Genomic DNA, 26,686 nt, shown 5'->3' on the forward strand with positions numbered 1-26,686 from the left:
AAATGCAGTGATTTTAATGTTCTGAATAAGGCCTGGTTTGTATTCTTTAGTATCTTGGGGTAATTTGAAATCCCCATTTTGGTGACGTTAGCACATTAGGCTGCTAGGTTTGCTTTGTCATCCTTTTAAAAAGTCATTTTACAACTTTGTTCTGTTCTGACAGATATTTCTATTCTTTGTAGCTGTAATCAGACTTTTGTTGTGAAATCTCCAGGATGCCCATGCCGAGTGAATTGAAAGTACTTCCAGACACGGAATTTTCTCTCCTAGTCAAAGCTTTCGGCCAATAAGGAACACTGTCAAAAACGCTTAACTGAATTAGGAGCCAAGCACTATGGAAAGCCAGTGGGATTTAGGCAGCTTTAGTCCATTTATCTGTCCCACCCAGAGGATGCTGGGTGGCCAGGACCTTTTGCTGACCAGCTGACTCACTTGTCTGCAACGTGCGCACGGCGGTTTGTGGCTTGTGTTCCCTAATTGCTTCAAGCACAAGTCTCCAAGGGGTGTTCCTGCTTCGGATTTGCATGCTTTGTTTCTTAGCCTAAGTCCTCTCGTTGCCAGTAATGTTACTGAGTATTCCCAACTCAAATACTTGAAACAGAAAAATAGATTTTTCTATGTTTTTTCTCAGTCATTCAGGCCTCTGCATGCTGTGAAACGCGATGTTCATAGTTCCAGGTCTTGAATTCTGTCCTTGAGCGAGTGATTACATTATTCCTTACTGTTGTTAAGGCTTGTAGTCATGCCCAGGATGTGGCATCAGCTTAACTCTGTTCTCTGGTTATGTAGAGGACTCCCAGGGTGACCACAAGCATGGCATTCTAGCAATAAAATTGAACAGGTAATATTTATTAGGGACTTCCCGTTGACTTTTATTGGAACGAGAAGTTTGCACTTCATTTTTTTCCTCTGTAAAGTGCAGTAACTTTTTTTTTTTTGCCTCAGAGGTTACATGTGTAACCTCTGAGTTATTTGCCTCAGAGGTTACATGTGGGCAAACGTCTGAAAAATGTGGAGATAGGTAACGAGAAGAGGCTCACACAGTCTTTGATAGAAGCTGCGTGCATTCTTTCGGGGTAAAGTTTGTTCTTTCTCCTGCAAAAGCAAAGAAAGCTAGACAGATTAACAGGTGGCAGCTGCTGATAACCTCCTGGCAGAGTCCTGTGGTTACGTTTGTTTTTTAAGGCAATTGGAAGATGTCTGCGCTACCATGAAATAGTGCATGTCATATACTTCTGTGAGACAGTCTGCAAATAGAACTGTTTTAATTTCTGAGGAAAAGGTAAATTTAACAATATGTGTTTTTATAAAGAAACCATATTTTCTTCTGATACTAGTAAACCATCCATGTAAATCGTTTATTCTCGTGGTTCAATGTGGAATCCACTGATGATGCTTGAGATCTTTAATCTCTGAGCTGATTTCTGCCATTTCATTTTTGAAACACCCACTACAGGCTGAGCGATGCTCTGTATTTAATTCTGAGTATCTTTCCTCATCGATTTAAAACCCAACACAAAACAGAGTGCTTTTTATGTTCTTACAAGGAGGAACTAATGCATGCAAGCTAAGAGAAAAACTCCAAAATGCCCAGGCAGTTCCTTGATTTTACAGGGCTATATTCCCAGGATCAGAATTTGTAGATAGACATCCGCGTGCTCTGTGCCCTGCTTAATGAAGTCGTCATATGACTCTCTTTCCCCATCCTGATTTCTGCCTTAAAACATCAGGCACGCTGCTCTTCAGAAGGATGGCACCGTGCTGCAAATTACGAGGGCCCATCACAGATCCGTGACAGCAAAATGGCTAGGTGGGGAGCTGATACAGCACCGCACAGAAAGCTGTGCTGTGAGCATCTTACAGCCTTTTGTTGTCAGAATATTTAAAATGCGTACATCTTTGAACAGCAAGAGCAAGATATCACAGAAATCACTTCGTTATTATTTAACAGAAGCCCTTTCTGTTCATATCCAGCCCAGTGTGTCTGCTGAAGTCTCTGTTTCTTTCTGTAGCAGAGCATTTTAACCTCCAAAATGGAGCATTTTGCAGTCTGTAGAGCTTGTTACAACATGTAAACGTTAACAACAAAGATAAATAGACTGCCATTAATAAAATGAGCTATGTAGTTAGAGGTAGGGCCTCAAGGCAAACCTTTATTTCGACAAACTGATAGTTTTCTACAGAGCTTTAATGTTTTTAAGAAAATGGAACCTATGCATTTCTGCAGGTAACCATAGCTCATATTCCCTGAGCTTTATTTCTGTCAGCAGTACTAGATTAATATGAAATTGTAGATGAGTAGTTTCAGCTTTGTGCCCTTATTTCATCTGCCTTTAAAATGAGAATTATAATCTCCTGTTTTAGAAGTATCCCTTAGACTGTAAACTGTTTAAGGCTGAGGCAGATTGCTCTGTGTGCTGTGCTTCAGCCCTACAGCACAATCATTCTGGGTGGGGAGCTGAGGTTCCACCCGGCTGAAAGTTTAAAAAAATAAGTTAAACATTGATATTTGTTTATTCATTTTTGTTTTGTTAATCCTTCTGAGATTTTCTGGAAGACAAGTGTAAATATTCCAAGGTCTTTAACAATATTACAGATGCATGGTATTGTCATAATTGCATCTGAAATGCGTGCCTAGGAGGGTAAGGTTGCCAAGTGGGCTGCCAAGGAACTATCTAGTAACTTTTCCACTCTGTTCTGTGCGGTTTCTTTGTAGGGTTGTGAAGCATCTGTAGGCCAGTCCTTAATTCTAGTTGTTTGTGCTGTAACCCATTGCAGAATGCTATTACATTTTATTTTGTGTGCTGATTGAATACCACCAGATACAGCAAAAATCAACATGTAAGGTGCAATTCATTCTTTTATTTTCAGGTTGCGCCCAAGAACAGCTGCCCAGATTCTCCCAGGATCCACTGATGCAAGCACAGGCAGCATGCAGGTGATCACGTTATTTTAGCTCGGAATTACTGTGGTGTTTCTTGTACTAATCCAGGGCATGCAGTTCAGCATTTCTGTCACAGCCGTTGGCAGTGACCAGAAACCTTTGTTCTTCGCTCAGCAGGAGACAGAAAGGAGAGCTCATGTCGAATTACAGAAATATATTGATTTCTTTATTCCATGCGTGTCTGAAAAGTGATTAAGTTATAATTTACTAGCATTTTGCAATAAGAAAAGAAAATACAAGTACTGCTATTCAAAGTCATTTTATCTTGTGCTAGATACTTTAAGAGCTTTTGGCAATAACTGTTTCTGAGTCTTATGCAGTTGTTTTTTTTTTTCTAACATATTCAGCCTTTATTTGTAGCACATTTTGCTGATTAATTTAAAAGAGGGAAAGTTAGGAAAATCCTAATTTCAAAGCAAGTGGATGTTATAGCTATTCAATAACCACTCAGTTACTGGTGCTTTTACTTTGCTTGCTCATTTGTCTTCTGTAGCTTGTGTTAACCATTTCCAAATATATTCTCGTATATACTTTTCCATGGATTGCAAGACTACAGGATCTTGCATAACATTATTCCTTTTGCTTTAGCAGGGATTTAACAAGCAAACCACTGATTTTCATATATGTGTTATTAATAAAAAAAGACTCAGTTACGAAATATTTACAGCATTCTGGACTTCATTTGGATAAAATGTTTTGTGCATTTTAAACTTAGATTTTTTTATTTTTTTCACATTTCTGTCAAAAAAAAGCTGAGTATCACAGAGATGAATTTACATAGCTTATCTTTATTACACAAAAGGAGTTGTCTGGTTTCCTTTACTATTATTCATTTGCATTGAATTCAGCTCTTTGAGGAATACAACTTTGTACCCTTGGGAACATATTTTTTCTAAAATCAATCAGATCAGAATTGTGTTTGTTAATTTACCTCACATTGGAATTGTCTATGTTAATTTAGTGGGCAAAACAAACTGCTTATATTTATGCAGAAGGAGAGAGAGAGAGAAAAGTGAGAAGCATCAAGGACTGCTGCCTCAGAGCTGCTGTTGCCATAGAGCTACTAACGAGAAAAAAACTGCAGCATGGATTTCTTCTGCTGCTGAAGGTAAGATGAGGGCACAGCAAAGGCTGTAGGAGGGAGGGGGAAGGGAGGCAGAGGGAGGGAGAAGAGGAAGAAAGTCTGTGTCCTTGCTGTCTAAAAAAGGAAATTCAGTTTCAGTGTACATGAGCAGAACTGCTGGTGCAGAAGAACAAAGCTATCTCAGTTGTTTAGGGTAGCAAGAGTGATGAGCAAGCAAGCGCATTCCCTTGCTTTCGGGAGGAAATGCTGCAAAGAAAGGAGAGAGAAGAGTGATTATCAGTTAGAAAATACTGCTGCTTCAAGATACCTGCTTTTTGACACTGCTTTGGCATTAATATTGTTTCCCTGGGTAAAGACAGCTGTAAAAAAAATAAAAATCAGGTAGATAAGGAAGAAGAAAAACTATTGCTGAAAAATTTCAGCATACACTTAGGAATTCTCTCTGTATTAAAACATGTCAGTTGTTACATTCAGCTGTGCAGTACTGTGAGGCCTTTCAAAGTGCAAGTGCAATTATATTTTCTAAGGTGAGATTCTTATGATAAATTGATATTTTATCAATCTTTAATTCTGAATGCAGAACTGACACCAGACCTGCTTTCTGTGGAAACTTTTGAACAGGGTGAGATATGTAGGCCAAGACTCTCCATGCTTTCTGCAGAATTACCTACTAAACACTCATCCCAAAAGCTCTGCCGCTGTTTCTACATCTGTTTAGCCTGCCAGATCTTGCAGCTTTTTGCTTTCATTCCAGTGTTCATTCTCTCAGTCTCTTTCTGAGATAACTTAACCAATGTGCCCTGCCCAGCAAACCCTGCACACCTGCCATGTTTGCATAGCAGGACCTTAGAGGGATACTAAAGGCAGCAATAACACCGAGTGTCTTAGTTATGTTGAAAATAGTAGGTTGATATTGCTCAGCCAACTGATTGCTGTATTACTGGGTATGCTTGGATAGAGCAGCCTTTCCTTTGCAATTTTTTTATTTTTGTACTTATTGCCATTTATCAAATGCTTGACCATTTCTCCTGAAATTTTGTTTGAAGGTTGAGTTAGAGTGAATTTCTCTGATAGCAGCCTGTTAGCTTGATCAAGATTCATCAGTTCAGGTTGTAAATAAATAAAAGTACAATTGGGATTCTGAATTTTGTTAGCAGTACAGTCTCTCACTGTGAAATTGTTATTCCTTGAGATTATAGCATTTATACATGGCATTTCTCAGCTGTGAATGACACTGGGATAGCTATATTGATCATGAATACATCAGTTGCCATTTCAAAGGTATGTCATGAGGAATTGGATGTGTAAGTGTATTTTTTTAGGAGTCAGACTCATTTTGTGAGTCACACTCATTTTGTCAGTGTCATAAGCTGCAGACAGCTTATCTGCAGTCTTTGGAACCATTCTTTTTACTTACTGTAGTCCCCACTGCAGTCAGTGGTTGATGACATCCTGTTCAGTTTTGCATAGGTCTCTTGAGCCAGCACATAGAAGTCAAGGCTAAATCCATGATTGTGGTAATCCAGGTGACAAGGGTTTAGTTATCTTCTGCTCCAAACAGTTGCTCATATCTTATATCTGGAGTGAATAATTTTGTATATATCTGAGTTCCACAGAGCATTAGGCTTTGCATTTCAGGAAAGTTCACTCACCTTGTGGACCAAATTGGTTTGGGTTCTTCAGAGATCTGAGATGATGCTTCAGTCAAGTATGACCCCATATAATAAAACCCTGTGTGTTGGGTAACTATTCAAGAAGGAATGGATGATCCTTATACAGATAAAATTTAGTTGTTGTAGATAAATATTAGCGGAAAGTTATTGTTGCAGTCTTAGATCAACTTAATGTAGGCTGTGTTGCCAAAAACAGGTAGCCAGAAGCAGTCATGTTGCTAATTGACAGATTATTCTCGTATGTTGCAGGTAATTATCTCTTGCACATAGTTTGTATATTTATTGCCACCATCAACTGGAACTAAAGTACGTATTTACACTGAAAAAGAGAAGAGCTGCAGCAGCGCTGCTACACACATGTTGTGGCTGATCAGCTGTGTCCAGTGTGCAAAACGAAGTGCAGGTGCATTACAACTGCCTTGTTGAAGCTACTCCTGTGCTAGACTGTGTAAACTACAACTAACCAATCTATCAGCTTTAGAGGAAATTTCCAAGTCTTCTTGGTTGTCTTTTGGTAGAAAAGGGACTTTATCTAAAGGTAACCTAAACAAAGGGTTGTTTATAAGTCTGTTAATCTGTCTGCACATTTGTACGGAACTCTGAGGAAAAAGGAGATCTTGTACTTTGTGCTTGTTTTTCTGCTTCTTCAATTTGGTTTATTTTGTGGGAATGGTCAAGAGAAGAAGGAAGTATGACAAAACATTGCCCAGAACACTCTAATTTCTGTATTTGAGCCAGGAAAAAAAAGCAATTAAGCCACTAGTGCCTCTGTGATTATTGCCAGGGCCTGCACCAGTTCCCAAAACATTTCTAAATGCATGAGCTGTTTTTGAGAGTTAATGCTGCCCATAATCACCTTTTTCTGTTGTGCAAGGAGGTCCTGCACTATTCAGTGTCCAACTCCCTTTCAAGTAATAGTGTTTCTACACCAAAGGCACTAGCTGAGCGCTCCAAGGCTTGATTTTTAGACATGCTGAGCACTTACAAAGCTATTTAAAGTTAATGGGAGTACTGGTTTCTCAGCACAATTTAAAATTAGGCCTATGTGCTTAAACAAGATTTTTCAGTTTGGGGGAATTCGGACTGATTATTTAAACAGTCTTATGACAGCTAGACACCTTCTGGAACTGATTCTTCTTTTTCTTTATGGAGCATTTTGTCAATACTGGATTGATTCCTGGGAAGTTGTGTTATGTTGCATTACATCCCTTGATTATTGTTATTATTATTTTTGGTAAGCATTACTACTATTTTAGTTAATACAGAGCTAGTAGAACAGCTGGCACATAGGAATGAAGTGAATTCAGCTATAGTAGATTTCCTTTTCTGTGATGCTTTATGGGATTAATCTTTTTTTCCTATTAAGTTGAATGGCAACTTTGAATTCACTTCTGCTGAAATGCTTAAGGGTTAGAGAGAAACAATGTTCCTTTATCATTTAAATTTCTTTACATGTGTCTGGTGGATTTTTCAAGGCACTGAACAGTAGTGTTTTGGGCATGTAGATAAAAATATTTCTTTCATTGTGCTATGGATCCCATGTTTTGTTGATGGCCATTACATTTCAGTAGTACTCCGTTGTTATCTACCCCAACTGTTTTTTTTCCTGTGGTAATCTAAGTTTAATTTAAAAATGCTTTCCCTGGGTAAAAGGTATACCCTCACTCATTCCCTGCCTGACTCAGTTTTATTTGTTCACTCCCTTGTTTTTTGTTCACAGGACTATTCTTTCATTTCAAGGGAAGTGGTGTACTAGGTCTCCTTTAATGAGTGTTTGCAGTGGAAGATGGAGGGTCATCCACCGTATTTGTACAGTGACTTCTCATAAAAGATGTTTTGGGTATCAGTTTTACAACAAATGTACTTCTTTTGCATGCATCTGGATTCTGTCAGGAATTCTTTGTGACTCACTTTGAACTGAAACAGCAAGGTTGGTAGTTCACGGTGTGAAACCATCAGTTTAATATCTGGTCTTGAAATCACAGCTCAGCAATGTGTGATCTGGCATTTGTGGCAGAAGGGATCACAAGATCAGGTTTCTGTGATCTGTTATTACATACTGAGACGAGTTACTCCTTCAGAGCTTATGTTTGAGTTTTCACTGAGCAGCAGATTGAAACCAGTTCAGTAGCAGCAGTAATTTTAGTATTCATTGTAGCAAGATGCCTTACCCAATTAGGAAAACTTCCACTCTTTCCTCCTTAAAGCAGCCTTCCGCTTACTTTAGAATGCAGTAGAAACATTGCTATTAATTGCATTTTACCAAGACAACTTTGCTTAAAGCATAATTAAAGCTGTGGAAGCTGAATTATACAAATCTCGTTTTTGTAAACACGGCAGAATCTAGAGTCGTGTGTGAGTAGCTGGTTGTGGAACTGAAAATATCTGTCTCCATATATATATATATACGTATATTTTAAGAATACTCGAGGAATCTGAACTTCAGATTTGGTATGGCTCTGTCTATACATCAGTGACCATGTCATGTTGCCATTCCTAATTGTCTACCCACTTAGACCCATTTTATCCTCAGAGCTGTAATTTCTGAATTGGGAGCAATTATCTTGCTGGCTGGGAGACTTAAGAAAAAAATGAAAGAAGTAGGTTCTTACATCTCATCACATTCCAGTATTCACTGTTAATTCCCACAATTTTCTATTGTTAGGTGCCTGCACATCTCTCTCCCCTGGCTAGTTACACGATGGGAACATAGCAGTAGAGGATGACTGGAATTGCAGATTGTGATTAAAAGGTCACGTCTGAATTATAGCAAAACCCCAGCAGGCCACTGAAAGTAAAGCTGGGATTTTTTCTTGTCGGTTAAAATACGTATTTTTGTCTCATTGCCGCAGATGTAATGAACAAGAGAGAAGAGAGTAGCAAAATGGCCATCAGGTGGCTCTGGTTCTCAGCAGTATCACGAACAGGCTTAATTCAGACATATTTTCACACCCTAGACTCCCATGTCCAGTTGTTTACATCAGGCACAATGCATTTTTTCTGATGCAGGACTATCTATTATTTTTAATTTTTATATTCATGAAATTACAGCATTATTCTTACACCTTGCACATGATAAGTGACTGGCGAGCTTTTTATGCGCATTTGATTGAGCTTAATGTTTAATCCTGGTAGCACAGATGTGGTGTTTGATTTGCAGTGTTACTAACACAGAAGAGACGCTGAATGTTGAGCCTTTCCTGGCAAGCACAAAACCCTAATTTGGGGATCGCATTTGGGGATCAGGGACTTTACTGCAGCAGAAAATCTGCCATCTGCTGGCCGAGGAGAAAAGCACTTGTTAAGCGTTGGAGTGCACTGGATGAAGAGAGCTCCAGTGACAGCAACAGTAGGAGAAACTGGTAGTTTTGCAGAGCTTCTCAGCAGCAGGTCTGAAACAAGCCGGGTCAGTAATTTTCTGACAGCATATTTTTCCATTAGAAAGTACTGTTCTGTCACAATTAAAACCTTCTGTGGGAGCATGTCAGTGAGAATTGGAATGTTCCATCCTCAAACTGTCAGAACATACTGTTTCAAAATGTTTAGACTTGTGCACTGATTTTTAGTCCAGAATGATTTTTTTTTTTTCAAGTAATGATTTTTGTACATTATAAAAACAAGAAGTCAAAACTGAAGCTGACTTCTTTGTATTAAACATTAATGGAACCTCTCGTTATCACTATGCTAAATTCAGTGAAGGCAGTGAAGAGTCCAGGTTTATATTATCCTGCTCTGACAACTCAATCTCTGCTTCACGACTTGTGGCCATGTATCCAAGGCTCAGTAGGGAGAACATGCCAAGGCTCTGTCTTCTCATTCTTAAAGAAAAACTGTTCAGAACTTACACTCTTTTTAATAGTATAGCATATGCCAGTTATAGCCAGAGTTATCCCAGTCAATATTCAGGAAAAAAAAAAAAAAAGAATAAACCAACATAACTGTCAAGACTTTCCTTTCTATAACTCTATAAATTCAGTACTTGTCATGTGCTAAAAGAAAAAAAGATAGACTTCGCTTTTTATCCTGCAAGGAAAGGAATGAATGAAAAAATTGCAGGATCAGATTAGCAATAGTTCTTGGAGTTCGTAAGCATTTCTGATCATATATCACCTGTCTTGACAGATAATTATCTAAGATACACCTATAAGGTGGCCAATTAAACTGTATTAAACAAAAGTTTAGATGTAACCAGACTGAATTTATATTCAGAGTGATGTTTTTTAATTATGACTATCATGACTTCTTAAATACCATTTTAGTGTGGCTTTTAATGCAATTAATTAGAGGGGGAAAAAAAAAAAAGAAAAATTGTTTGTGTAAACACGTCTGTTTACATCTGGAGGAACCAGGCCCAGGAGAGGGGAAGTGTGTTTACGATGTCAGGGAACATTTAGATGCAGAAAGTATGAGTTCAGTTCTGTGATTTGTAGGGGTCTGAACTGTCATGATTAGAAATACCCTCCTGCAGAAGACTCTTTGCCTTTTTTTTCCCCTTTTGCTTTTACCTCCAGTTTCCAGTTACCATTTGTAGCACCTGACCTTTTCAATAACTTTTTGTGTGACTGCATAGTGGTTCTAACTGGTGAACTGATCTGGCATTAAATCATTTATTGGTCTATTTATTGTGGGGTGATTTTTTCAGCTGAGTTATTGGATCCATACACAGTGAAAATGCATTTTAATTTGTTGGAAATATTTGCTTTTTAGTTAACATATTCCACCAAAATCTCAGACTTTGATAGATATTCAAAGACTGGGCTAAGTTTTCTATTCTAAATTAAGCACACTCATAGTGGAAGAAGGTAGACAAATTTTAGATAACTGAAGTGTTTGTGGTTCTGTCATCCGATCTGTAATGTTTGTGCACCTCTGCCACCTGAAAATCGCACTCAGCAGTGCTGTGCAGTTAACATACTATGCACAGAGAATAACAGAACGGCTTTATTGCGGATTCTCTCAGCTTTCCCCATTACCTTATTCAGCAGAACAGCCTGCTAGTGATGGACTGCTGGCAATGTTACTTCGATTCAAGAAACTGACAGGTGAAACAGGCTCCTTTATTTTATTTTGTTTTTTAAAAGATACACTTCAGGAAATTAGAGCAACATTATTTCAGATATCTAAGAAAAGCATCCTGGCACTACGTTAGCTTGCTTTTGTCTCACACATACTGAGATTTTTCATGTAGTTTCCAAATTTTTTGTGTAATTGTTTTAAACCTAATATAGTGAGAAGTGATTCAGTGGTTGACTGTGTGCTTCCAGCAATGTGAGGCAGGCGAGATAATCATGGTTGTAACTTCTACAGCAGCAGGCTGTTGACTTGCCTGGTCCCTTTGCTAGACTGGTTCTGAATCATTGGTGCCATGCCTGATTTATGTTTTTGTCAAATATGCAAAAGATATGCAAACTCAAAGTACTTATATATGGTCTTAGGTCCCCAGAAGTGCTGGTGACCTACTTGAGTATCTTAGCTAAAACAACAGGAGCTTTTGCCTCTTAGATCTTATAAATCTCAAAAGGCAATAATTTTCTGTTTTTCTCTGTATCCCTTCTAGAGAGGATCCACCGATACTTGACCTATGGTAAAGCATCTGAAAGATCAAAGCTCGTCTCTTCATTTTGGGGAGGCGCTGAGGTTTCTGTTGTAGGACTGATATTATCTACAGCAGAAGGCAAGAGATCCTCATTTGTGAATTCTCGGGGAAAGCTAGAAGGAAGTGGTGGGTCCATAATTGTTTTCCAGGGGGTTCCAGGACATCTGGGGAGAGGAGATTCCAGGCGATCTGGCAACCCATCAGGAAGATCTACTGGTTCTGCAGGAGTACCAGTTTCCTTTCTTGCAACCTCTGAGTTAACCGGCTCTGATGCTGTTTCAGCATTGAGTGATAGGAAGGTTTCCTTTTGATTAAAAACCCCTTCACTGGATTCCTCAGAAGATTCAGATTTGGGATGTTTATGTTTACCATTTTTACTGTTTTTTCGATGCTTACACCCGTGGCTGCTTCTGTGCCCACAGTCAGTTTCCTGCCTGTGCCTTCTGGCAGACTCATCATCCTTTTTAAACCCATGCCCATGCTTATGCCCGTCCTTATGCCCATGTTTATGCTCGTGTTTATGCCCATGTTTATGGCCGTGTTCACCTTCACCTTCTTGCTGCTCTCCATCATCTTTTGTTACTTTGCCAGGTGCTTGACTTTCTTCTTCATTTCTATCAGATGATGGAGCTTGATCCATCTGTGGTAGCGCAGCAAAGCTTCGGAAAGGAGTGAATCCTGGAGGCCTTCGTAGAAGTGTACTCTGAAAAACATTGCAGTATCAGCTGTGTTCGTTACATGAACAAGAGCAATAGCTTCAGACTTGGGGAATTTCTTGGGGAAAGACTGAATGCCTGGTGAAAACATGAGTTTTGTTTCTGAAACAAAGTGTCTGATCCTTACTTATCTAACTGCAAATCAGGGTTGTTTAGTAAGAGCTAAATTTGAAAGATGTTAAGGCTACAATATTTTAATGGAAACAAAAGAGAGCCATTTATTAGTTGATATATAATGAATGAATAGATAGTGATGAAGGTTCTGAGCAGAGTGAAGTTGCTGAATATGAATGCAGGTTAATTAGTTTCACTTTGCTCAGTATGTCTTCTTGATCAGGGAGCATGGGGATCCCTGGATTTATTTAAAAACAAACAAAAACCTGCAATCAAATACATTTTTGGCAATGAATTACAAATAATAATTCAAAGAAGTTGATGGGGCTTAATACTTCATAACTTAAGTGATAATGCATAGGAGCAGTCAATGGACAGTATTCTCACTGCCCTGTTGTCTTTCTTTTGTATTCCTGTAATCACTGTGTTGTCCATTGTCTCATGTTGTGGCAAAACTGACTTTGATGTCACAAGCTGCTGAGGTTAGGGGGTGAGAGGGAAAGTGTGGCATTGCTGAGGTCTTTAAAAGAACAATGAATTCCTTTATTTTTGGTACAAAGTAGGGGATCATTTGGCATGGGGAAATACTTTAAAGTCTTTGTTCTATTCTCTTCATTACCAATTATCATAAGTAATCATACCATTGGCTGGCCTTCAGAGCAGTTAACCTTGGCAGAGGTTTTATTCTCCCATGGGACCACATAAATTTGTGCATCACAGAACAATAGTGGCTGTTGACAAAACAAAACAAAACAAAATCTTAAGGCAACAACAGAAAAGAGGAGTGCACACAAAAATATTAATTTTTAATAATACTTTAAAATACTAGAAATTTTACTTGGATATCAATGAAATCTGTCTTACTGATGGAGAGGTCTGTATTGAGACAGATAACTGCTTAGCTTTTTGAGGTTATAGGATGCATCAGCTTTGGATTGGAGATCGGATCTTAAAAGACTGGGCTGTTCATGCCCAGCACTTTTGGAGCATTATTTAATCTTCAAGATATTCCTAACAAATATTGTTTGATGATCGTATTACCTCTACTAAAATTTCAGGAAATTGGGGAGGAGGAAGGAGAAGCAATTTTTTTTTTCTAGGTAACGCCAGCTGTACTAACAGTTTTAACTCTCGGAGGTAAGCACTGTTCAGATGGTGGGAAAAAGAAGTGGAAATAAGGCTTTTCTTTCCCAAATAGCTCCTGGACCAATGTTTTCCAGGCCCATCAACATTACTTTCCATTGTCTGGAACAGATTTTCAAATTATCAGCAACACGTACTCCAGAAGCATAATTCCTTTGTGCACCAGTAACACTAAAATCTCCTGCTTTCCTCAGCTGAAAGTGCCACAGGTTCAGGAGCATTGCAGTCATTTCTTACTGCAATAACCTCCTTTCTTTGATTCTTTAGTATCATAGTAAAGTCCCTTTTGCTTTACAGTGAGCACTACAATACTGGAGTTGGAGTGACTCAGTTTAAGCTTCACGTTTTACTGCCATTGTCACTGGTTTGGAGTTAACAAACACTGGAAGGTAGCCTTGTTGAAGCAAAAATTTACTGGGAGAGGTAACAGGAATCAGGATCAGATGCGAGTTTACTTTGTGTGCTTACCAGTTCCTGTGCAAATGAATTTGTCCATTAGGAACATTACAATTGGCAACACCCTCATTACTTACACTGTTGGTTGTGGCTTCACAGTTTTCATGAAGCTTTTCAAACTCATTCTTTGAACAGTTCGTCTTTTGGGCTCTAAATATTAGATGGTAGTTTTGTCCTGCAACCACCTGAAAAATCAGCAAGAAGGCTTTCTGTGGTAAAGGCATTTTTATTGAAAAGGGTTCAGAGAAAAGATGGCTTTCTACAAGCTTATACTACTTGTAGTCTATACGACCTGACCCCTGGGACAACATATGTTAAGAATGATATTAAAATATTTGACAGCAAACCTGTCTGCTTCTAATCAACTCACGTATTTATTCCAGTTCCCATTCTCAGAAATTCCAGCATAGTAACTGTAGGAGGGAGAGAGAGGTCAGAATATCGGGCCCACAGTTTTGGCTTTGTTTTATTGGATGCCTGTCGTAATTTATTAATAACAAATGAAATCATTAGAGACACTATTGCGGGGAGCCAAATATGATGTAAGAAGAGTTGAATGTTAGTAAAATGAAGTGCGTGGTGAACAGGCTCAGTTGAATATAAATGCTTTTGCCAAATGAATTAAGGAGAGAAACCTCATTGTTTCAAGAGTGTGCCTGGTACAAGCTGTCTTAGTATTTTTACACAGCCTGAGATAATGTATCTTGCTTTAGAGACAGCAGGAGAAACATGAAATTGTCTTTTTAAGTCCCTTGTTAAAAATTATGTGTGTTAATATTGATCATGATGTGAAACATGAGAAGGAAAAACGTTTAAATGATGAAAAGGCAGAATTGTTATTAGTAAGATAAGTTATTTGGAAAAACTTACGTACGCTTCTAGTGCGTGTCTCCAGTGGTACTGCTCATGCTCATGACAAGATCTTAAGAAAGTATTTTCTGAACTTCTTCACTGTTTTATCTTCAATTCTTTCCTAAACTTCTATTTTGCTATGTTTGGACAGTAAAGTAGGCAAACAGAAATGCTGACCAGTATTATCCTCTTGGTTTCTTGTTGTTTAGCTGCATTTATCTGTGTGTCTCGTTATGCACAGATGTTTTCTTGTGAGCCTAGTTAGAGTATTATTAGCAGCAGAATTAGTGTATGAAATAACAGATTTATGAGGGGAATTGGGAAGCCCCATTTCTTGGAGCTTATAGCTACTGTAGATGATGCCTAAAATAACATACGGAGTATCAGTGTTGTGGATCAAGTGAGTAGTTTTGCCTAGTAAATCTTTTCTACTTTTAAAAATTCTGTGGAGTGTCACAAAGGCTGATTAAAAGGGGTACTGATACAGAAATCTGATAGGCAGCAATTATGTTTAAAAAAAAAAAAATCAAGGACTGGAGATGTTTCAATCCAAGCCAAGGTGGATTAAATTTCACCAGAAAAAGTGTATAGATCCCTCAGTTACCACGCATATCAAAATATAAAGATAAACATTATTTGAAATTGAAATATTAACGTTAGCTAACACTCAGCTCAGACCAGTAACACTGCCGGGTCTGTTCTTCATTTCTGTGGCATATGGAGAATCAGTTCTAAAAGGAAGAGTGACTCCCAACCTGCACTGTTGCTGATTCTATTACTCCAGCTTTATAGTAGAAGTCATCATTGGTCTCTGAGTTATACTTCTCCATAGAAACCTTCAGCAGTTCTGTCAGTTCTGGACTGTCATTGGGGATAGCCCTTGGACAACCAGCACAAATGAGAGTGGGAGGATTTACCACGTCTTCAGCTGCAAGAAACCAACAGATTTCAGATCTAAGGAACAGAAGTTTCAACATAAATAGATATAGGCTGGGAAAAACAGTTATTCTTAAACCCCTGCCTTCTGGCAAACTTCAGATTTGAGTCTATCAAATTAAGCCAAAATAGATTTGTGTTTTATATGGTCAACGTTATTATATCTTGGCTATCTCAAAAAGCACGTAGTGTCACGTTGGATACGTAACAGAAAAACAAGAATTGTGTGTACTGACTGCAGATAGCTAGCAAATAAAGGCAGGGAACAGCTACATGTATGGAAGAACCTGAAGCAGGGAAAACAAGTGGTGCGTGATACTGGCAATGAATGGGTGCGTTGAAGAATAACATAATTTATGGGAGAAAAGCAAACCAATGGGTAATGGGTGAGAATGCAGCACTTCCTGCATAGAGTAATGCTGTACTCCCTGTTCTAAAGCTCTGAAGCTGTCACAATCTGTGTCCAAATAGATGGCTACAGGAAAAAGTGACAGTAAGAAACCATCTGGGGGGTTGATTGTAATGAACTTAAAATTCTAAGTAGCTTACTTACTGGGGGAAAAGAAGACAACCTCTAATGTATGAAATTGAAGTAAAACTATGCAGTATGGAATAAATAATGGTAGTATCGATAGCTGAATTACCAATTTTGGACAATATCTTAATGTCCCCAGCTCCTTTGCCTTTCAAAATAATACATTAGAGATCTTCGGAAGGTTAGATGGAGTTACTTATTTAATGTGATTTTAACTTGGTTCTGTTTGTGGTAGAGAAGGAATCAATTTTTGTAGGAAGTAATACTCTGAGTTTGTATCTGCTAATCGCTAAATGAAAGTCAGCAGCCAGCTCCATGTAATAGCAATAGGTCAGTACACAAATGATAAAATAAAACTTTCATTTGCATATGAGATAGTTGTAAGAAGTCAAAAACATTCCATGGTAATACTTCATTAAGAGGCGGTGCCATTTTATCTCAGACTAATTGCTTTCTCTTGTTATTATCTGTTCTTATCACTTGCATTTTTATCTTTTTTATGACTGTGAAAAACAATGAAATTGTAGAACTCGCAGAACTGATAGCACCAATTACATACCTGGAAACTTGCACTGGCTTGCAACGTCTACAATCTCTGCCTGAATGCTTTCATAAGCTTTGGCATCACATTTACCTACACGCTGGAATAAAATAAAAAAAAAAAAGGTCCTCATTATTTAGAAATAATGAACAAGCTCACATCCTAATAGATTCTTGCTAACAAAGTCAAGCATACTGCTGATAAATCCTTCCTTCGATATCCTGCGAGCAAGCAGCCTGACAGACAATTTGCAAAGCCAATAAGTGGTCAGGGTTTAAAAGGACCGCTCAGAGAAAATAAAACCATAAAGGAGAAGCTGAAGAAACTATTTGTATGTATTCCAAAGAAAGGGAGAGGTTTACAAACCAGAATTCTGTTTTATGGAGAACTCACTGGAATTTGTCTCAAACTGTAAAAACCAAAAGGAAGATTACACAACTATTAAATCAAACACTACCGAGTTTCTGGGTCTGCTTGTATTCATCCCAGTGCTCTAAGGGAATTGTGGTAGATGATGTGCTTAAGATTGCCGTGGTATTTTTTTTATTTAACTGGAAGAAAAAAATGTGATCCTGTTCTTTTTTACATGTCATAAACCCATAAAACTTATGTCTGTACCCTTCAAATTATTTGAAATTAGAATAAGGAAAGAATTAAGGGGCATGAATACATCAAAGGGAGTCGGTTTTATTGTTGTAGACAAGGGTTGTATTTTGTAGATTTGTCAAAGTTCTTCAAAAGGATCGACAAAAGTGGGTAGAGACCTGCCTTGTTGATAATGTATGCTTATGTTTTCAGAGAAGTTTCAACGAAATCTCTTATCAAAGACTCTAAAGGAAACAAATTAACTGTAGAATACAAGGAAAGGCCCTTGCAAGGATAAATAACCAGTTAAAATACATAAAACAGCATAGGGCTAACGATCAGTCTCACAGAGAAAGGAATTTAAGAGCTGGGTGGCACAGGGGTTTGATCTGGCAGAAGGAAATGAACGTAGAGAAACGTAAAGTGGTGCACATGGAGAAACCCATCCTAACACCATGCTAGGCACTGAGCTGGCTGTTGCGATTCAGGATCTTAGGGCTAAGATACTTGAAAATGTCATCCATGCAAATGTCTGCCTTGTAGTTTATAGACAGTTACCTATAAACCTGGATTTAATCTTCATTACCTAAGTAAGGCTGTAAATACATATAAATAAGTATTTGAGTCAGATCTCAACCATTATTTTTTAAGATGATATTTTTGTGATAAACAGGTTTTGAAGATTACTTACGCCTTGAGAAATGGTTTTGCACTCTGTAGTTAACTCTTGAAATTGTGCCTTGGAGCAATTTGTCTCCTTGATTTCATATTTGATTACGTAATTCCATCCAGCTACCACCTGGAACAGATATTTAGGAGATATGTGTTATGTAAACTAATACAAACTCAGAAGTTAAACTATGAAATTAAGTCAGCAAAGAAAACAACCCCACCCTTTTAGAATCACATCAAGCCATACAGTGATCATGGCAAAAACAAACCCAAAAAGTGTTGTCCTTGTGATACAGGAAGTAAACAAAGTCATGTAGTAATTAGAAATGCAGTTTATGTTCAGATCCTGCTTCTGGCAAGCCTGCAGCCCTGTAATGCATGGTTCCATGCACTTTCCTCCCAAGAATCTGTTCCTTATTACTCCCAGTGACGGGAAGTTGCTCTAGATGGATGACTGCACTAACGCAGCTTGGCAGTTCCCGTGTTCCTGAGTAGGTGACATAGTAAAATAGTACGTGCATAATGTAACTTTACACTGCTGGCACCGTTTGTTATTGAGTGTCCTGCATTTGTCATCTACTTGTAATTCTGTCTGCTTTGGGCTTTCTCCCCTTTTCCTTTTTTTTTGTTCAGATTTTTGACCTCTCTCAATTTTCTCTTCAGGAAGCAGTTCTGTTTCCCTCACTGTGGCTATTGATCCTCACCCATGAAATGTCTCCATGTCACAGTGTTGTGTCAGGTAGTATTGGATTAAAAAAAGGGAAATAAGAATCAAATATAGGTGCTTTCCATCACAGATCAGTTAAAGTAGAGGGCTCTGACTAGTCTCTCTTGGCCAGAAATTACTTGATAGCTTAATTTCCAGCTGCTGAATTGCAGTCTCTGTGACATTTGGTCATATGGCTTAAGTGTTGTGTAAGCTTGTCTTTCAGCTAAGAGGATCATTGCCATCAGTAAATAAAGGGAGAACTGTGAATTAAATCATGGGTCAAATTGACATGAGACTAGAAGATGCTTTTTGGCTAAGCAAATATGTACGCCTTCAAAGAAAATGGTTTGTAGCTGGTGTCAGGTTATTATAAGCTAGTTAAAAAACAAATTAGAGGCTTTGCTTTCCAGCAACATCACACCAAGAGAGCCTTTCACGGGGAAATAACCGTTGCATGGAATACTAGATAACAAGGAATTTCTGCAACCTGAGCACTCACTGCTTGCAAAGCAGATATTCCTCTGTGCAGAAATCTTTCAGCCAGTGACATGCTGACTTCTTGTTTTTCACAGACATTTTTTCCTTTATTTGGTTTAGCTACCCTATAGTGGATATCAGCTACTGACATACAGATCCTATTGCTTTGCCAAAATGTAGCCTGCTACTCTTTGAGAGGCTGTAGAGCATTTGAGACATCTGCACAGGCTGGCACAGCCCCTAGGAGAGGCCTGTTCCTGCTGGAGCTTCAGGGAGAGGCCAAGAGGAATACTCGAGAACATCTGAGATGACACAAGATGCCTGTGTCAGCACTGAGTAAAAACAAACTGGTGCTGAACACTGGTTAATTGCAGCTGCAGAGAAAGTGTTTAAAATCAGTTTGTAAAGTTGACAGCTCTGGAAATTCAGTAGGTTAACAGTTCTTGATTTCTTACAAATGGAGTTATTTACATGGTCTACACTCTGTGTGCATTCCATTCACTTCTGTTAAGAAATGTAAACCACGCTACAATCAGAAATGAATACATAAAACAAACAAAATACCTTTTTCTTTTTTTTTTTAACATGTAGAGAAAAGTCCCGTACAGACCTGTCTTTTAGCTTCCTTGATTTCCACAAGTTTAAATAGGCTGACTTCATTGCTGTGCTTGTTGAACTTCTGAATGGCTCGCTTCAGAATTTCTGATACTTTTAAGGTGTCGCTCGCTATATCATGAAAGCATCCAAGACAAACAGCCTGAGAATGCGTTATCTTGGGCGGAACTGGAAAAGAAAGAAACCAAAAACATGCAGGGCTTTGTGTAAAGAAGCCTCAGGTTTAAATTTTTCATGTCTGGGAACGAAAGAGAAGGTTCAATGAGCAAGAATCTGTCCTGCTTTTAATAAGAGCTATCAGCAAAACCCAGATTTCAGTTCCAGGGCCTGCAAAGACATTCACTGTATTTAGATGCTTGCTTCTTATTTGGATCCATCAGCAAACTTAATTCAGAGGAGTAATTGAGTTCAGGAGCCATGAGATCTCTGAAGGACCTTCCAGGTAGTTTTGGCACCACCAAGGAGGGGTCATCCCTCATCCAACTCGGGAAGAAATCAGTGGAGGTCACAACTAAAAGAGATGTTCTTCAGGTCCTTCAGAGCTCGCCTACTGTGTGCGGCTGCTTCCTGTGCTCACAATATTTCAGGAGGGGGATTTGGACAAGAGAGTTTTGGCTCAGCCATGTGAACAGCCCTGACTTTGAGCTTCTTAGGGACTGTAGATGTTTGTTGCCTGAACTCTCCCTGCTAGTCACTTTGGCTCCCAGTTACCACTTCGTGTTACCCTCAGGCTTAACCAACTTGGTTGTCGATAGGCAAATTTGATGGGGATTCTGTTTCCTTCTACTAATCCTATTAACTCTCTTTCCTTTCTGGTAATCATGGATTGGATTTTCATAAATTAATTTTATAGTTCAGTACATAAATTAATTTCATGATTCAGTGAGCTTGGGAATCAAAGTGGGACATTGTGTGGTCTCTGTGGAATTGAAATAAAGTTTGTGTGCCTGATCCTTGGCTGGCAAAAATTGGCTTTAAAGGAGTTATGCCAGCTCGGAACCAGCCAGGGAACCAGTCCAGGGTCAATATATATATGTTACAGAAAAATGATGCTGTTTTCAGGGAGTAATCACCAAGAAGATAATAAGACAGTACACCCAGTTCTAAAAGGACTACGTTCTCAACATTTTTACATATTTTTATAAAAGCTGAGCAAATGTATATGTTTTTTTCAGTTGCTATAATGTGGTAACAAGATGAGCTTCTTATGCTGAATATGTGATTATTTTTTTTTAAATAAACCATACATGATTTTTTAGCTTACTAAAAGATCCAAATGCTAATTTCCCATGCAGTCTGTGAGATTCATGCACCTTTTGTTGGCAACTAGATGTCACCATTGCCTTACAAATGTATTTGAAACCAAGTGGCCTTTATGCAGTAGTAGAGCATGGAGTTAGTGTGTACTGCGGTTCCTAGAAAGGCACTGATTGTAGGTACAGATGTGGTAGCTTTAAACAAGTTAATAAGGAACAAAAACCAGAGATAACCTGCCAAACATTTCAGAAGTCACGGTAAATATTTTTGTAGTTAATATGTACTTAGCTCAATGCTACCAGTTAGATAGATATTTTAAAACTAGCTTGGATTTGTCTTACACGAATGCTAGTTATAGATACATAAAGATCTCAGTTGCAAAGCTTTCAAACAACGTGACTTGCTTTTGATAAATAAAATTACTCTGTGAACATAATAGTCATATATGAATGTCTTATAGGCAAGAAATGTAGTACTCATTAAGGTCTAAAATATACCACAGTTTCTCTCTTACTTGTTTCTATTCCTACTGGATTTTATTATTTATTAAATAAAAAATGCAGTTGGGACTAGATTTTTTTTTTAGGTAAGATTTAACAGAAATGAAATTGTCACTTTTAGTTTGGAGAAAATTAAGATACAGTTTTGTCATAATTTTTCCCTATTCATTTCTGGTCCAATTTCATACTTGAATAAATAAGGACAGAAATTTGAAGTGTGATAAGAGGTATCTAATCTCTAGGTTACTGATGTGCTTTTTGGTCTAAAGCAAATTAATCCAACTTGGTATAATTCTAATGTTTAAAGCAACTTACTACGCACCCAAATGCCACTTTAGATCACCAGGTAATGAGGTTGTCTCCACAGACAGAAGTTACCTCTGCTTCGCTGACTTAGCTTATACATGCATACAAGTGGAGTGAAATTTTTACCTTTAACAAGTAGTTGCTTATGCAAGATGATTTATGAGTGTCTGAGCTGAATGATGAGGAGCTCCTACCTTGAAGATTTCCTGAAAGCCTCAGTACGATGTTTTCCCCGTTCTTATTTGTCAAAATACTTTTTGAATGCTGTCCCCAAACAATTACGTACCTGGAACAATTTGGCAATCTTGCGAAACATTACTTGTTCCGTCAACATTATTAATGTGAACTTGAGCTGTGCATTCTCCTGTTTTCTGCAAATACATATGACAACATTTGTCTTAAGATTGCTTGATGAAGAAAAATACTGTGCTATATATTTCTCTAGCTGTTGAGGAAAGCTGACAGATGCAAGTTCAGTTTGGGAAACAAGTTGATATGTACATTTGTAGTTATGTCAAATTTGCTGTTTTGTTCCTGGAAAAGGATCTGTTTCGTTGTTTGTGAGGAGAGCAGAGGATGAACTGAGCACGTAATTTGGAAGATAGCTTTGTATCATGGTTGATGCGTGTTAATTAACGAAGAATTTACAGTCAGAATAAAGGAAGTGAACACATCCTCATAAATAAATCTAGGTAAATACATAATTTAAGCAATTTCCTCTCTGCTGATACAATATATACAACAATGATCGTGACGTTCCACACGGATTCACATGCTGTGGTCACTCAGCCCTTTCTTTGCATGTGTACAGCGTGACATAGCAGTGACCTGCTGGCTATGGGTAGCGTTTCTGCACGCTACGTGGGCCTGATTGCACCTCCTCTCTAGGTGCTCTGCAGTAGCGTGAGCCAGACAGGCTTTGCACTGCCAGCTACCCTCTGGTAAATGTTCTGCCACAGTGGCTTCCATATCAGTGGTTTTGTTGGTGCCAATATGAAGACAGTTTGGTTATGCAAGTTTGCATCAGACACAAATACCAGAGAGTTTGACAGCCCTCATGCTCTCCTTGTGCAAGTATCTTCTGGTGGATTTATTGCGAGCCTTCATAGTGAAGCTCTGAAATGATCCCTTCTGATGATATTTAGGATTTCAATGGTAAACTCACAAATATTAGTGGTTAACTTCAGGGTTGTAAACAGTTCTATACTTTAGTCCTATCAGCTCTCAAAAGCCACAGAGCTACTGAAGTTTAATTCTATATTATTTCCCAGGAGACTGCAGTCCTGGCCATTATACTGATGCTTCTCTACAGAGAACCTTTAAAAAGTTTAGACACTTACTGCTTCTGCAGATGCTTTGTAATCACAATCCTGCCAGGGTTTGTTCTCCTCAGCGGCACAAGTGGTCTCTTGTATTCGATACTTCACGTGGAGTTGTTTGTCAGGACCTACCTGGAAGAAAACAATATACAAGTCATCATTTTCACGGTAATAAATCTGGACACCAGTGAAAAGATAAGAGCTTTAAGGGGTAAATACTATCCTATCCTGGCAATGCCCAGCCTGCCTTCACATCAGGGTACTTCACATCAGGTAACAGGGTACTGATGCTGCCCTTCCAAATTGGGGAAAAGGGACAAGGGGGGGCTCCGGAGCCAGCCTTTTGCTGTACTTGCAATTTTTCTATAGGCATTAAAGGCTGAGCTGCTCTTAGGGGTGGCCTCAGGAATTCCCTAAGATGAAATACAGACAAACTATTCAGTAAAGTTTGGCCTGATCAGTGGAAGCATTTCTGATGTTGGTAAGTAAGTAGGGGGCATTTTCTCCTCGCCATAAACAGAGCAGGGAATTGCCTACAGGGAACGTTAACACACTGCAATATTTGTGGTTCTTCCTTCAGAGGACATACAAAGCCAGAAGTTCCTAGTAATTTACTGCCACTAAAAATGCTCTGCTAGCGTACTATTTCAAACACAGGCAATTGCTGTGCTTTAATATTAATTCTCCTAGCAGTATCATTTAAGGATAATGAAGCGGTACCAAGAAAGAGAAGCTGAGTTGACATGGGTGGAGTATTTACACTGGTGTAGGTGAAGACAGAATTATATTTTGTGTTCTTTCAGTTCCTGTTGTGTATTGCTACACCTCTGTAGTATACCTAAGTAGAGGTATGCGATGTGATGGCTGCAGGCTGTAAAACAGGATGAAAGGGTCTCTAAAAATATAATGGACTTAATCCTCAGCAGGTGTAAACTGACATTTATGGAGCTGCATCAGATTATACTGTCTGGGATGTGGATTTAAAGAGCCAAATTGTGTTGTCTGTTACAGTTTTCTAAACCTGGAATAAATCAGTTCAGTGAATAAATGAAACACGTGAGAAAAGACATTGTTTCTGCATGTTATTTGTTGTTGGTTTATTTCATTATTATTATGAACAGTTATGTCTTTAACTGGGGCAGGTTCAGTCTTCCACCAGTCAGCTTTTATGTTTTATTACCTTATCAATAATGAATGTACATGAATATGTAATAACCAGCTATTTAATTAATGCATTCAAGATTGTGAGACTAGCAATGAGTAAAATCTATACCCTTTTTAGAAAAAAGAATGTACAATATGAAGAAAGCTTTCTTGTAGATTCCTTTTCTCTGTTTTTTCTTAACATCACAGTCTGATCAGTGATTCAAAGTAATAATTCTTTTCCACCTCACATCTTTTAAGAAAAGGCAGTATATTGGGAGAAGGAAAGATGAATCATACTTGCAATAAATATGTATTCTTAAACATAGAACGTTAATTAAGGTAAAATACTGAAAATAACATCTGTCCTTTGGAGGAGGAAGCGGTGTTATAGCCCTACTAGAAGGAAGCAAGAAAGAAGTTGGTGTTACAGCTGTGATATAAAGATGTTTGCATTTGGCTGCCTTTATGCATGTAGTTCTGTGAAAACAGTGGGATTATTCATTTGTTTAATATTAATTATACTAAGGGCTTGACAGACTTTAGTCTTTGTCACTACAGGCTATGATCTCCCCACTTTGAAAACAGTGAAACCAGAGGATAGGTGCCAGGAGGTGTGGGTGGTTTCCTGTAAGGCATTTAGCAATTCATGTCCCCTTTCTGAGGTCAACTTCTATCTGGGTAAAAAAAAAAGTGCCTTGTGACTCTGGAGTGCAAAATATTCTTTCTGACACTGGGTTTCTTGTGTTTTGCATCTGAAAATCCAATTCAGTAGAAAAAATGCTAATGTTGTTTTCAAGTAAAGTAATGCTTGTCATTATTATGGTAATACCATTTTTGTATGCCTCTCAGAGGTAAATACTCTTTGTTAGATTAACTCTGTACAGAAGGACTCCAGGCAAAAGATCATGTTTCGTTCTTTTTTTCTTCTGTAATTTTAGCTGTCACCCTGTTTGACTAAAATATCACCTTGTGCCTTTAGATACATCTCTGACTTAGGACTAGTATCAATCAAATATCACAAACAATGTATTCACAGTATTGCTGAGCTTTATCAGGTCTTTTTTTTTTCTTTTTTTTTTTTTTTTTAAATTCGTGACACTAGCAATTCAAGATAACATCCAGGTTTTTTTAATAACCACTGATCTGAAGAACCTTACTGATGATAGAGAAAGGTAAGATTCCCAAAGAAAGGAAAAAACTGAATGGACAAGTAAGATGCATTTTATTAGTAGTATAAGTTTCCTATTATCTAGTCCTTGCATTAATAAGCAATTCACCAGCACCACCGCTCCATTGATAAGAACATCCCTGCTTGTCATGGTGACAAATATCTCACCATGCAAGCCATTTCTTTTATTTTTTTAAACTTTTTTTGCAAGACATTTTGCTGTCACACTTGCTATATTTTGTGAATAAGACGGAACAAATCTGATTAAGAGCGCATAAACAATTCCAACATGTTTTTTTTTGTGAAGTCTACTTACTGTTCTCTTGGCTTCCATCACCATGTACAGAGCAAATTGATTACCAGAAGTGCTGTCTCCATTATATTTCTTCAGTGCTGTGTCAACAGCTTCGAAGACATCAGGGTTATCACAGTCCAAAAACTCAAATGGAAGAGGGGTGGCTCTGCTAGAAATAAAACTACAGCAGAGTGCTAGCACAATGAAAGGTTTCATAACTGGACAAAAAAAGGCCCCCTGAATGAGAAGGCTTGTTAAAAAGCAAATGGAAAAGGAATGCCTGACAAGGATTTAGTTACCTCTTCTATTTTTCAGGACCAATAGCAAAGTAAACAGAATGAGCAGTTGCTGGGGTTGGTTAGTTCTCATCATGCCCTGTTTATACTGCAAATAAACTTCTGAGTTTCTCTAAACAAACTTTGTGTGGGCACCAGAATGACACCAAGGTTATCCACCTGCCATCAAGATAACAGCTAACTGGCTGCAGCTGGACACAGGTTTAGACTGAGCACAATGACCCCTGAGCAAAGGAGAAAGCAGTGTTTGTGGCTTTCTGGCCTTTATTTTAACACCAAAACTGCTACTTGCAAAGAGCTTTAGGGGGCTTACATAAAACACCCAAGAAGGTCGCAAAGGTAATGAAGTTCTAGATCTAGACAACAGCACTGTAAATTTTATAGGTGTTCAATGCTCAGACTGAAATAGTTCTGAGAAGTCAGAACTTAACTGAAAAAAAAAGTCTTTGGACAGATGCACATCATTAAAGGTCACAAAACTCTTCAACAGCGGCTGATAACCCTCATCCTTCACCCTGCTTTTGGAAGTGACTGTCTTTGCCGTCATGTGGAGGCTACCACTGGACCATGGTTTAGTCAGTCTTCATAATGTTTTGTTATCATTACAGGTGGGAAAATGATGCCCAAGAACAAGGGCTTAAGGAATGTTGCCTGTATTGGGCAGAGCTGGAATTAGAGCTGGCTGGGAACGGCTGGCACTTGTTGGCAGTGAAGAGCCCAGATAGCTCTGCTTTGAATCTGTGCACGTTTC

General features: G+C 38.4%; 1 protein-coding gene and 2 long non-coding RNA genes across 3 annotated transcripts in view; 1 reads left to right on the forward strand and 2 right to left on the reverse strand.

The window, feature by feature from the left end:
- The window catches only part of LOC110353630 (uncharacterized), a 100,948-nt gene that overhangs the window by 3,089 nt on the left and 71,173 nt on the right, over positions 1 to 26,686 (forward strand). Inside the window, exons 2-3 of the long non-coding RNA XR_011811512.1 lie at positions 2,872 to 2,938; positions 3,937 to 4,052. This is a non-coding gene — a long non-coding RNA (uncharacterized lncRNA). The remainder of the gene's footprint in view (positions 1 to 2,871; positions 2,939 to 3,936; positions 4,053 to 26,686) is intronic.
- Positions 10,738 to 25,997, reverse strand: KNG1 (kininogen 1). Its single transcript, XM_005024656.6, has 10 exons — positions 25,661 to 25,997; positions 23,052 to 23,162; positions 21,998 to 22,082; positions 19,644 to 19,816; positions 17,867 to 17,974; positions 16,609 to 16,690; positions 15,334 to 15,506; positions 13,804 to 13,911; positions 12,769 to 12,858; positions 10,738 to 12,000 (listed from the first exon to the last, which is right to left on the reverse strand). The coding sequence occupies exons 1-10, from the start codon at positions 25,853 to 25,855 to the stop codon at positions 11,281 to 11,283; spliced, it is 1,845 nt and encodes a 614-aa protein (XP_005024713.4). The 5' UTR covers positions 25,856 to 25,997; the 3' UTR covers positions 10,738 to 11,280.
- Positions 13,933 to 15,327, reverse strand: LOC140003190 (uncharacterized). Its single transcript, XR_011811390.1, has 2 exons — positions 14,601 to 15,327; positions 13,933 to 14,203 (listed from the first exon to the last, which is right to left on the reverse strand). It is a non-coding gene; the product is annotated as an uncharacterized lncRNA (long non-coding RNA).

Source organism: Anas platyrhynchos, chromosome 9, assembly GCF_047663525.1.
Source record: "Anas platyrhynchos isolate ZD024472 breed Pekin duck chromosome 9, IASCAAS_PekinDuck_T2T, whole genome shotgun sequence".
Taxonomy (NCBI): domain Eukaryota; kingdom Metazoa; phylum Chordata; class Aves; order Anseriformes; family Anatidae; genus Anas; species Anas platyrhynchos.